This window comes from Falco cherrug, chromosome 12, assembly GCF_023634085.1.
Source record: "Falco cherrug isolate bFalChe1 chromosome 12, bFalChe1.pri, whole genome shotgun sequence".
In the NCBI taxonomy this organism is placed as follows: Eukaryota; Metazoa; Chordata; class Aves; order Falconiformes; family Falconidae; genus Falco; species Falco cherrug.
The window spans coordinates 16,459,308-16,472,106 of NC_073708.1; the positions used below are offsets into that span (position 1 = coordinate 16,459,308).

Sequence of the window (12,799 nt, forward strand, 5' to 3'; positions counted from 1 at the left end):
TTGGCACAACAACTTAGTTACTGTATTTGTGATCGTTTTAATCAAAATCCTGCCACAGGACCTAATTCCCATGTTTGCCAACAGTACTGCTAATGATACCAAAACAAAAATATGCAAGAGGCCCAGAAAAGTGCTTGGGGGCGGGGAATTCATTTTCATGCCCTTTTTACTGAGACCCAGTGTAACCTCCCTTCTTGCACCAAAGCCTGAAGCAGTTAGTCCCCATCAAGCTACCAAAATATGGATTCTTCTCTCTGAAAAACTGCATACTTATGAATTAGAGACAAAGCAGAACACATATGGTGATGGACAATAAAGAAATGGACACAACATATATGTAACAATTTAAAATAAAATTGATTTGTTTTATATTGACGCAACTATTTTTGAATTCCAGTGAAGCTACCATATTTCCAATTGCCATGCTAAAATGTTTTACTTATATATCTACTGCACAGCCAATTGGATATCTTTAATTATAGAGGTGACCAACAGTTTATAATTTTCACTATTACTATGAGTACTACAGAGCAGATGGTACAACATTTGCAGCTCAAAAAAAAAAAAAAACTTTGAATACTTCCTAAATAATACAGTTCTGACCAAACAGAATAGACAGATATGCTTGAAGGATTACATGTGCTAACAGACGAATAAATGAGTAAATACACTCATAAAAATCAATCTTTTCACACAATTTTGGGCAAGATTCAGTCAGCCTAACTACCAAAGTTAATGGAGATATTCAACCAATTTTAGCCAAAGTGACAGCTGTTTTTACACATCTTAACTATACGTATTCAGTACAATGTGTTGCTATCAAGAGGCCTTGCAGCCACAGAACTATAGTAAACTGCCATATATTTATAGCATTCTAAGTAATAACATGCTTTAAATTACTGGCTTAGTAGGTCTGGTAATTCCACTGTTTACTCCTATCTTACCTAAGGTTAAAAAAAACACTTTTCCTCTTATTCAATTACAAGCAGCTACAGAAAGAAACCGAAGCATCATGGCAGTCTAAGAATATTACAAAACCCCTAAAACCATTATATTGTAGATGTTAATTTTGCCTGTGACAAGGTTGCATTTAATAAAGCAGCCAGATTAACCAAAGTAGTAAACCACATTTGCCTCAAATTTTACGACACATTTTTTCTCAACTTAGTGAGAAATATTTAGAATATTTTCAGAGTAAGTTCTTGAAGATTTCCTCAACACAGATTTTCTGGATTTCTTCAGAATCTAGTGCTTCAAAAACGTAGTCTTCAGACTTATAATAGTTTCCTTCAAGGTGCAGAAATATTAAGTGAAAGTACCAAAGAGGTGAGTTTCCTTATTTTGGATCTCCCCCCTCCTTCCTCCCCCTTAGTTATGTGTTTTTCCACAGATTGAGCATGGATGGCTAGAAAGCAGAATGGGGCAAGAGCAGCACAAAATGAGAACTGTAGCCTTCCAAATTCTTCAAAATAGCATGTGTGTTCCAGGTCAATGGTAGCTAGATAGCTCTACTCCCCTCATCCTCATCACAGCTGCTCTGGATGGCCATTTTGACATGCAATTATGTTAAATCAAAAAAATTTATATTATATGAAATAAACATTATTTCTCTCAATACTACAAGAAACAAAAGTCAAAATTAAAGCAGTGATTTATTTTTTAAACTGCACATCAAGACAGCCAGAATATTTCATTCTATTGAAAAGATGGTGTGAGAATTACACTGCAGATTTTAATTAAAACCTGAGGCTTGATGTGACAGAATTATTGACTTGATATGACTTAGCTAAGAGATACCATATATCCCTAAGTAAACCAGACATTTTTCCTAACACTGGGGTTTTTTTTAGTAATGCTTAAGTGTTTGCTTGTCTTTCTAAGACACTATTGACACTCTTAGACTAAACATGTATTTTAAACTATTTTGCATTATTTATGGAAAGCAGTTAGTAATTTAAACCAACCAAGAACAGACATTTGATTCTCAAATTGTGGCTGCTAGTAGGAATGCATTACAGATGTATGAATACATTGAAAAGACATATATAAGTAGGATGTACTCATGACAAAAGTATTTCAAACCAGTTATATTAAATAACCTGTATTAAAACACTCAAAACTCTAAACAATTTTCATGCATACTCTACCTTTTTTTTCCATGCATACTCTACTAGCACTATGCCAATTTGAACTTAAATATAAATTCTGCATCCACCTTTACATGTAGAAACAAGTATCTACACTGCTCCTCTTAGTTAAATATGAAGTCAATCTGCTTGGGGAAATGGGTTTCCTTTAATGCCAAGATAACTGCCCAGTAAATCAAATAGCAGGGAAAATAACTAGTACAGCAGTAAATTGAAAAGAAGATATTTTGACAAGTAGCAGAATCAGACTGGAACAGTATCAAAATAATCTTTAGACCTGGACATGAACTCACCACCCCCACGTTTGGAAGAGGGAAGAAAGAAGCAGCATGTGTCCCATAATTTGTTATGTGTTACACCTTGGAGACTGTGAAAACGTTTTCATATGTAATACACTGTTCTACAGTTCTAAATCTAGATTTTCTGGTCTGTGCACATGAAAATACCAAAGTAGTATGACACAATTATAAAATTTAAGGAAGATATATGTAAACAACAGAACAAACAGCTGAGTATAAAATAAAGGTGCCATGCAAGTAATAAAACAATAGTTACATTGTTCACTTGAGAAATCTCACAGCTCAGAAAAACACACACCACTTAAGAACCATTCTACTTCTTCCAAGGAAATTAAAGGTGATCTATTCGTTATTTAAGATTACCAGGTTTTAAGATAATAAAGGATTTAAAATCCAGAATAAAACAGTTGATAGGCTGTTAACTTGCAGGATATACATATGCAGTGTGAGTAAAAACAAGAGCATTCCAATTCCTTACCTCACCAGGATGCAATCTATCCCAGTTTTCATTAATGTAGGCCATGAGTTCAAGCTCTGAATCAAAGTATTTCTTCTTATGAATAACACTTAGGTTGTAAAGGCATAGATGTGCTATATCTACCCTAGAGTTCAAAAATATTGGGGGGGGGGGGGGGGGGAGGAGATTAAAAAGTCTTTTTTCTTCCAGTTGCTTTTCTTTGAAATAATTTAGAAGATATTAGCACAATACAGTTAGAGGAACACAAAGCACAATTTAAATCCCTCAATCCAGGAAACAACATTATCAAAGCCTCCTGTGATTCCTTCTGCTTAGATTCTTATTTTCATTTCTGCCTTATCTCATTGTCAAGATGTTCTTTTAAACTCCAAAATTATTCTAAACTATGGAATATTTAAGTAACTCCAAATGCATACTTCAATGTATCAATTCTGAATTCATGCAAGTATTTTGGTGAATTAACATTTAACAAGGTAATTTCCACGTATAACCATGTATAGTTTAGCACATATATCCACTAAGTTGGATACAATTTCTGATGTGGGTTAATTCAAAGATTTCAAACTACAACTAATCATTAAGTCTCATCAAGGGAAATACTATAAAATCTGTCAAGATGTGTACTCTGGTACTCACAGTATTTGTCTTACCCAATGGCAGGACTCTATACAGGCAAAAAAGACTTTGTTCAGGTATCTCAATCTTCACATATACAACAAGTGGGTAGTTACTTGCTACTTTACTGAAAAATCCCAGAATAAATCTCAAAGACATGCTACTGCAATGTATCTCTATATTTAAGGATCATTTCTGAAGGAAAAGCTGTCCCTGTTTGTAGAAGCTGTAAGAACTCAGGAAACAACTCAAGACAGCAAGTGCATTTCTTTTTTTTTCTAGGAGAATCAATATACTAAAAAGAAAAGCAGAGCATGTATTCAACTCACCATCTTTTTTTTTTTCAAATTCATACTTACCATCTCAAGGGTAAACGTTTGAGGTATTCTGGTCCAGAACTGCAAACTGAGCAAATGAACGTATAAAACCTAAAAATATACACATATGTATATGTACATGTGTCTAGGTGGTGGGTGTCTGTACACACACACTGTCTTAATGTTTTTATCACCTTAGTTACAGAAAAAAAAAAAAAAAAAAAAAAGGAAGTTAAGCAGGCTAGAAACCAGCCACATGATATTTGAGAGTCCATTCATCCTCCACCTTCTTTTATCAACTTCCACAATCTGAGCTGGTACCTATTGGGCCAGATACAAGTTACTTCCTCAGCTGTACCCTGGTACCACTGTTTCATACTTCCTGAGAGAGTCCCTCAACCTGTAACTCTATCACTTAAGATGCTCTTTCATGTTCCCACTCCATTCTCTCAAATGCACCAGTGTAAGCATGGATTTAAAGGATCCATGCATTCCTGGGTTCTAACTCATTTCCTTCATAAAAGCATCCCAGCACAACCAACAGCTAAGTATAATAGGTAACAAATTACATACTCCTTGGTTCCCTTGTCCAGATTTCTCTCTCATCTGCTGCAAATTACTCTTAAAATAAAAGCACAGAGCAGTGCTCTTTTCCACTTCCCTTTGCCTACTTATCACACATGAACAGAGGCATACAAAGTTACCCCCAGCGTAACCATCCTTTCAGTTTTCTCCAGTTCCCTATACTGTTATTAGTACAGGGAACTGCTACTGCGCACACACCGACAGCCTGCTTTGAAGTACGGTGCCTGTTGCGTGCGAACTTGAAAGCTTTTATCTAACTTACAGGCCAACTAAAGTGGTCTGCTTTAAAGCTTCTAATTTCCTAGTAGCCAGCACCTGTAGTATAACAGACTTCCACACTAAGTGAAGTCAGTAACAGTTTCAATTCAGTTATCCACTGGTTACCTCTGCACCACCCACCACCCCACCCTTCTTCATTAAACAGAGATGAAGAACTGCATTTCCGTGGCACCTGAACACATACTGTATTTCATGTAATCTTCCATGCAAACTCACCCCGTTTTTGGAAAATACTGTTATATTATGGATGCCTTAATGAAAACTTGTATGAGAGATTTCCTCAACATTTTAAATAAAGACAACCATGAAGTACAGCTTAAATCTTCTTACCTGTCACCAAAAAGCATTGGCTTTTGGAGGCACTGCACGCAAGCCTCATGAAACCACTGCTTACATTTGCAGCACTGCAACATCTTTAGATACCAGCTTCACCAACAGAAAGAAAAACAAGATGTGTTAAAAAAATGACTGAAAATGGTTTTCATTACATTTAAATTAAATAGCAAGGGATCTTCTGACCCAAAACTATTTACCCAGTTTATAAAACAGTTATCTGTGGGGATTTTCAGGAACACTTAGTTCCATAATAAATCATTATCAAAGAAGAGTGACTAGAGAATAATAAAAGATATGTCTAGTAAAAGGATGAATTAAGTTATTAAATAAAGAAAATAAAAATCAATTTCCCCTACAACATCCTTTTAATTCTTGACTATAATAAATCAGTAGCTCCATATAAGCTGTTTCTCACTATCAGATTAGCTCCCTTGTTATTTTCTAAAGCAGGACACAGCCACAAAGTCAAACATTTGTTCTGAGGATTCAGCTACTTGAATCCTCAAAATAAACCTCATAGTTTACTTTTTTCTTTTCCTTTTTAAACTTCTCCATTGAGAAAAGGAACCATTCAAAATTGAAAGCGTTATTTGTCTAAGACTGCAAAATTCTCTAACCAGAGCTCTGTCCTGTGAGTATAAACTCAAAAGCTTTGATTCTTTGGGGGACTCTTGACTTCCATTGACTTCAAATCTTCAATACTATTTTATTCATTCACTCATCGCCTGCAGACGCCAGAGTATTGATCTCTACCTGCTTAAGAAGCCCCCTTCTTGCCAGAAAGAACCAGCAGAGGACTCTGTAATGTCATAAGAGGGAAAAAACTATTTTCCCCTACCAGTAACTGCAATCCAGGGTATGATGTTATGGTAGAATCAGACAGCTGTCTATTCCAATAACATTTAATAAACTAATCTCTAGATATATTTGTGTTTTTGACTAAAGACAGAGCTGAGTTAGTGTCAGAAAAACACTGCCTAGAACTGCTCGCAAGAAGATAACAAAACCCCATTCAATCTGAACACGTCAACAGCAGCAATGCAAAACACCATATTCTTGCTTGTTGTGGAATAGATTGTGGCATTATGTGATGGTCACATGACAAAATTAAAACAAATCAGAAGATCTGAAAGCAGAAGGAAAGCCATTAATAATGTATTTCCCATGAGACATTTAAAAAAATATGTGTAAATCAAAATTCCACTTTCCGTCAAGTTTAGTACATACACACTATAGATACAAACTAAAATGTTCACAAGTCTATAGGATCAGGGCCAATGTTTTCAGCTGCATTAGGAAGAAAAGTTCTTTTCGTCTATTTACTTACTCTCCAGGTCCTCCACAATAGCAGTAACACTGCTGAACATTGGTTTTATGACCTGCATCCCACTCAAGATCTGTTGCATTATATGGTAATGTTTGTTTCATGACTTGCAGTGCTTTGGCATTTGGTCCTTTCTTAAGCGCACCACCCCTCTGGGAAAAAACCAATACATTAGTTTACAAAACCGTACTGTATTTCTGAAACTTCAAATCCTTTAATTTGCAAGTTATGAAAATTTGTCTATAATCAAGTAAAACACTTTCACTTGTATTAGTTATTTAATACTAGCAATATTTGTTTAAAAATAAATTGAACGTCAAATGTCATCTGTTTCTAGAATAAATATCGATTCCCAAAATATAAAACTTCCATTCAGATCGAAGTTAACAAAAAAGAAGTCACTGGAAAAAAAATCCTACTTCAACTTTCAACTTCAAAAAAATACATCCCATATTGCATGCATGAAGAAATATTTTTCTAGAAACACACCTTTGTTGTTGTTGCAAAAACGCACTGTCGACAGAGCCATTTATCGTCTGAATCAATCACACTGGAATCAATATTTGGTGTGTGACACAGCTGATGATAACCTGTATAAAAAATGATCAATTGAAGTGTTATTAAATTGCCAAAAAAAGCTTACACAGAATTAGCTATATGTAGTTTTAATGCAACTATAAAAGGCATTATCCATCGTTAAGTGCCAAAAATCTTATCAAAAACATTGGTAATGTTCAAAATGGTCTTTCACATTTTCTTAGTAGAAAAAATAAACTTTACTTACAGAACAGGTGTTAGTCACTTTAGCATGGCTTATCATTATTCATTGAGCTGTTTGTTAATAGCCAAAAGGACTATAAAATTTAAGATCAGCTGAGCAGTCAGTCATAGCCAGGCAAATATCCTCCTTCATAAAACAGATCAAAACATCTTTTAAAATGCAGTAAGTAGAAAAAGATCTAGTTACCTTGCCCACATTTATCACATATAACCATTTCATTCGGTGCTTCTGAATACTCTTCCTGACATATTGTACAGACCATTTCCCCACTTTCAGTGGCTCCTAGACAAAGACGAAAATGTGATTTTTTTTTCCAGATTATATCTGCAGCTGGAACAATTACCATGCATATGGCTTTTTTCATGATTTCAGTTACAGATCCATGCATTGTAGAAACGTGTTGTCACAGAGCCTAATTTCCTAACAAAAATTCAGACATTTTGTACAAACTGTATGTTACAAATATTTATACCACCTATCTAGGCTATCAGATATTTATAGGCTATATACTGCCTATTTACCATGCAGTCCATGGTTCCTTAGTATCAACAGTGAAAGTAACTGAATAAAGAATCTAAATGCAGGCCAAAAAAGTATGTATAAACAAATCTTATCTGGAAAACTGATGTTTTGTATTTATAGTAGTTTGTGCTCCTTTTTATGCAAACATATGCACCAAGTTATGTGTATCTTTTTGACAGATCTGCCCAGGGTGCCTTAGTATTAAACTCCAACACTCTTAGGAAACAAACTGTTACTTTTTACACCTATCTGCAAGCATATAAAAGCAAATAGTAATGACAGAGGTAAGAAAAAAATTATTAGCTTGCAAACTGGAAACAAAAGTTACATCTTGCTCCAATTATACTTTGTATCAACATAAAAACCTGGATTAAAATATGAGTTTCTTAATCTACATGTTAATAGGCACTAAAGTTTGGTAGTTACGAAAAATTAATCTAATATCATGAACTAGCACTATACAGAAGAAGAACAGCAGAAGAGTTTCTCAGAAATAAAGCAGCTGATTTTTTGCCGTTATGAATACAAAGCATCTCCTGTTCACAGATGAAGTGTTTAGTTTAAACATCAAGAATCAGTGAGAGCCGAATCAGATTTCCATTGCCTTTACACGAGGAAATTGTAACTGATTTTCAGAAGAAATTGTTATCCATGGTTCATTAGCATTAGATTATCAAAATACTAGCTACTCCACAAGTATCTGAAAAAAAAAAAAATATCAAAGCTAATATAGAATAGGTGCCTCACTTTATAACTGCACGTTTCTTTTTATTACATGAATACTCCAGAATCTGTAATGGTTTCTTATGTGAAACAGTTATGGTATTACTTTTAAATGTGAAAACATCATTCAAACCCAGGATTTTGCAGTCTTTGGTTTCTTTCCACGTCATGTTGTTTCAACTGAAACTAGTAGGACAAACTTGGCATAAATTAGGACTTGGAATTTTCTGTTAAGACAAAGTATTATACTCTATTCCCATCCAAATACACGCAACTGTGAGTATTTTTAGACACCTCCCCTCGCCACATATAGTTATGTCAAAACAAAAAACCCAACACAAAACAAAAAAGTGATTGTAACGTTCAGGAGGTTTTTTTGAAAATAATGGGTTTTGGGGGATGGAGGGGGGTTGTTGGCTTCCCCCTGCCCCCCTCCCCCCCCCCCCCCCCCACTTCATGATGTTGGGTCACATTAAACTATATCACTCTTCTTCAGGATACATTATAATAGAATAATTTAACAGATATAGTAATCTTAGCAAATAAAATACCAAACAATGACTACTTCACTGAAGTTCTTGCCTGTTTGTATGTCCTTCCAGAGAACCCAGGATTTGGAACTATCTTCAAATATAATAAAGCAGTTCTGTTTCAGTTTGTTTATCTGAAAAACAATACAGTGGAAGCCATGAGTAAAGGACCAAACAGAAGAATGTCCTTAATTTAAGTGAGACAATAATACTGTAATGTTATCATAACTGAGATATGATACTCTAAGACTCCAGTGAAGTTAAAAAATCATTTACCTTTTTGATAGTTCCAAGATAAAACAAGCCATCTGACCATCTAGCTAGGACATCCTGACCTTCTTCAAATTTACACAGTGGTTTTTTGGCTTTCTGTCCATCACGTAACGACAGTTTGGTCAGAGATGCTGAGGTCTTATGGCTTCGACGTAAAGGAGACCGCTTATGGACCAGTGAATTACCCACCGCTGTAGAGTCTCTAAAGGAAGGGAAGCAACAGAAAAGGTTGTCAGAATTAGTTTAAAGTAAGAAACCATGTATTTTGAAAAGTAATAGGATTCACAGCTAAAACTCACTTAGCTAACTCCAGAACCTGAGGTGACTAAAAACCTGGTCATGTTTTCAGACTTTACACACCTTTAGTAGTGGTGCCTCTGCTACTGTAACATTCTACAAAATCTGAAAGAGGCATTTATATAAAGAAAAATCTCCTAGGAAATCAAGTAATTTAAGTGAGGATGGCAAGACACAGACCTTCTGGCTCAAGGGCTCTTCATAAAGTCATCAGAAGCATGAAGTCTACCTCAGTGGGGAGAGTAGTACTTGACAATTAACATTGTACTTAGCAGTGAGCTACTCAAAGAAAAAAAAAAAGGGGGGGGGGGGGCGGCGGGGCAGGAGAAAGAACCCAGGTTGAGCACTATGCTAACTCAAGGTCTGTATTAACTCAGGTACCTCCAACACTGCATCATGTTTTGCCACCAAGCATAGCTATAGAGGTTTCCAGCACAAGAAGACTTTCTACATGTTAAAGTTCTAACGTAAACTAAGTTTTCTTCTTTGTTAGAATCAGATCGGAAAAGAACAAGAAAGAAAAACTAAAAGATCATACAACCTTTCTTCACACAAACTCAAAATTAGTTACTTGTATGAGGAAAAAATAGTTATCGATTCAATTCCATAATATATAGCCTAAGTATATGTAAGTGTGAATATGCTGTTTGTCAGACTAACTACCAAGTACTACACTCCAAGTAAAGAAATAAAATATAGAAAATAAGATAGAACCAGATAATGCACAAAGAAGAATTTTCTAAGTTAAAGGCAAAATTTGAGACTATAAAAGTTACTATTCCTATATCCAAATGTATTTTCTCTTTAGAAACTAAACATACATAGAACTATGACAAGCACAAGGAGAGATCAGGAAGTTAAATAGGATAGGGTCAATGGAAAGACCGAAGTTTCACCTCACTTAAGATAGCTTAGGTGCATTACCAGCACCAGAAACATATGAAATAATCACAAAGCACCAACAAAACCAGTAATATAGTTTGATTAAAATTACTATTCAGATATTAGACTTCACTCAGGTTTCAAAGAGAAGGATATCCCTTCTCCCTAGTTTATTATTTATATTCAACATGGAAGTAAAACTGGAATTATAATGGCTTAAAACATGAGAACTATGCAAAAAAGCAAGAGTTAATATTCTAGAAAGCAATCAAAAAAAATTTTTGTACCGAACAGTTTAAACCAAGGTTAGACAAATTAAAATTAGCCAGCCATTTTAAGCATACTTATAATCAGTGTAAGTCTAAACAGTAAGAGTAGTCATAACCAGCCAGCCTAATAACTCTGGCATCCTTATGCATAACTGGTTCACCAGTTTAAAGTCCCACATGAACCCACATACAAAATTCAGACAGGCGACTACGGAAGACCAAAGGAATGAGGTGGGGGGACAGGGACAACATGGACCAAACCAAAAAGCACACCCACTTAGAAGAACACTCCTCTCCCAAATATTTTATGGGTCTCTTACAGGCTATGGATCCAAAGATCAAGCAGTAATGTTTTCATTTCTTTTAACCCTTAATGGAGTTATCTTCTGCAAGTTTTCCTACATGTTTTGTTGAACCTGTAAAGCAGCACTTTGGGCTTGTTTCACAGCTGGCACCTTGTCACTTCATTTGACACCCTTCATCATTGCATCTGAAAACAAAACCATCATTTTCCATTTTCTCCCTTCATGTCCAAGTACTAGTGTTTAGACCCACTCAGCCATATTTACCAGTTAAAGAATCTTACTAATTCTGCTGCTTCTCACATGAAAGCCATCTAAAATTACCACTGCTTTTCCCCAGTTCCAATTATAACCTCTGATAAATGGGACAGGATGCATACAGCATTCAAACTAAGTTTATGGTTACAGGGTAGCCATTTTTTATTCTTTGCTCCTTTCCAACTAATAACATTTGTAGCCTTCACCCCTCCCCCCCCCCCCCCAAAATCAGGCATTCAGTTGGAAATTTCCAAGAATGATTAGAAACTGCAATTTCTCATTTTAACTCCTCCCAGACCATTGTTTCTCTTCCCAATGTGTATTACTTCTGTGTGCACCAGATTTCATTTGCCACTTCATTATCCAGTCACTCCGTAGCTTGAAGTCCTGCTATACTTTCTATATTATTCTGAATAACCTCATACCCTTAGAATATTTCATCATTTAAACTTACTATCCTTTGTGCATCACTGCAAGATTTTGCCCCTTATCTTGTACAGTCGCTTAAATTTTTGCAAGAGCCCCTGAAGCAGGGCCCCAGCCTTTAACACTTGTTGCAACCACATTCTACTCTTTCCTTTGTACCTCTACAGATATTTACACACCTAAGTACCAAACAGGCTCAGAAAAACGTGTCTGAAGTCAGCTGGTCAAGAGATGGGAAAAAAAGGTTTTTTCTTCATCAGTTCCACAAATCTTTCTGACTACTCACGTGTCCAACTTAGCACAAAGCAAGCTATGTTCAAAGGCTAGGCAAGGCTTGATCAAAACACCGTAGAAGTGGTTGTGAAACTATAATCTGGGCTCAGCCAATAATTCTTTTCTTGGAAAGGACTCATCATTACAAAGTATTATTTAAATACTTCAAATTACATCCACAAACCTGATTTTAGCTAATCAAACAAGTCTATAAGTTGCTGCATGTAGTTCAAAGCACTTACAGCAAATTCACTAATGCACCTTGATACAGTCTTGTGTTTTGATGGGACTACTCTCTTCTAGAGGTTCAAAGATTTTCTTTCCAGCTTTTTATCTGGTTTGACTTAAAAAGACTAGAGAAAGCAGCTATAAGGCAGGAATATTTGCTATTCTTTTCCAGTACTTGAAAAAAGGTGGGAAAGATCTTACACAGAATAAGCAAAAATACACAATCAACTCATTTATTATACATAATCTATTACAAGTTCCATTTAAAAATAAAAAAAATTAGGTTTATATTTTAAAAAGCCTTCAAAAGCACATGTCATTCTTTTGAGTACAGAAGTTTGTCCCATAGCTCCATTCAAACTGCAACAAAAATGTGTTGTGCATCATTTTCTGGCACAAAGCAGTCAAATGAGTCTATACATTGACTTACAGAACAGCCTAAATTCACAATAGCAACTTCAGACATCCACGGATCTTGGGATCTTGACACAGTAAATGTCTGAGCCAGAGAAGTAGACACTTCTCCACTGTCCACATTACTCTCTTTATGGGAGATAGTACAGCTGAAGTGATGACTAAACAGCTCATGCAGTAGCTCCTACTGTGGCAGTTTATGGTTTATCTAACAGACTGAAAATAGGGTTAGTTACCATAG

The 12,799-nt window shown here is 35.5% G+C and overlaps 1 protein-coding gene across 3 annotated transcripts in view; it reads right to left on the reverse strand.

Annotated features, from left to right (window-relative positions):
* MTF2 (metal response element binding transcription factor 2) overlaps positions 1–12,799 on the reverse strand; it is a 28,619-nt gene that overhangs the window by 7,310 nt on the left and 8,510 nt on the right. For 2 of the 3 annotated variants that reach the window (XM_055724229.1, XM_055724228.1), the window contains 8 exons: positions 9,213–9,411; positions 8,989–9,070; positions 7,348–7,443; positions 6,870–6,970; positions 6,384–6,532; positions 5,051–5,146; positions 3,899–3,967; positions 2,925–3,048 (listed from right to left, as the gene is read on the reverse strand). In XM_055724229.1, coding sequence (XP_055580204.1) covers positions 2,925–3,048; positions 3,899–3,967; positions 5,051–5,146; positions 6,384–6,532; positions 6,870–6,970; positions 7,348–7,443; positions 8,989–9,070; positions 9,213–9,411 — 916 coding nt within the window. Of the gene's footprint in view, positions 1–2,924; positions 3,049–3,898; positions 3,968–5,050; positions 5,147–6,383; positions 6,533–6,869; positions 6,971–7,347; positions 7,444–8,957; positions 9,071–9,212; positions 9,412–12,799 lie in introns of those variants that run through there. The other variant, XM_055724230.1, reaches the window with a different exon arrangement.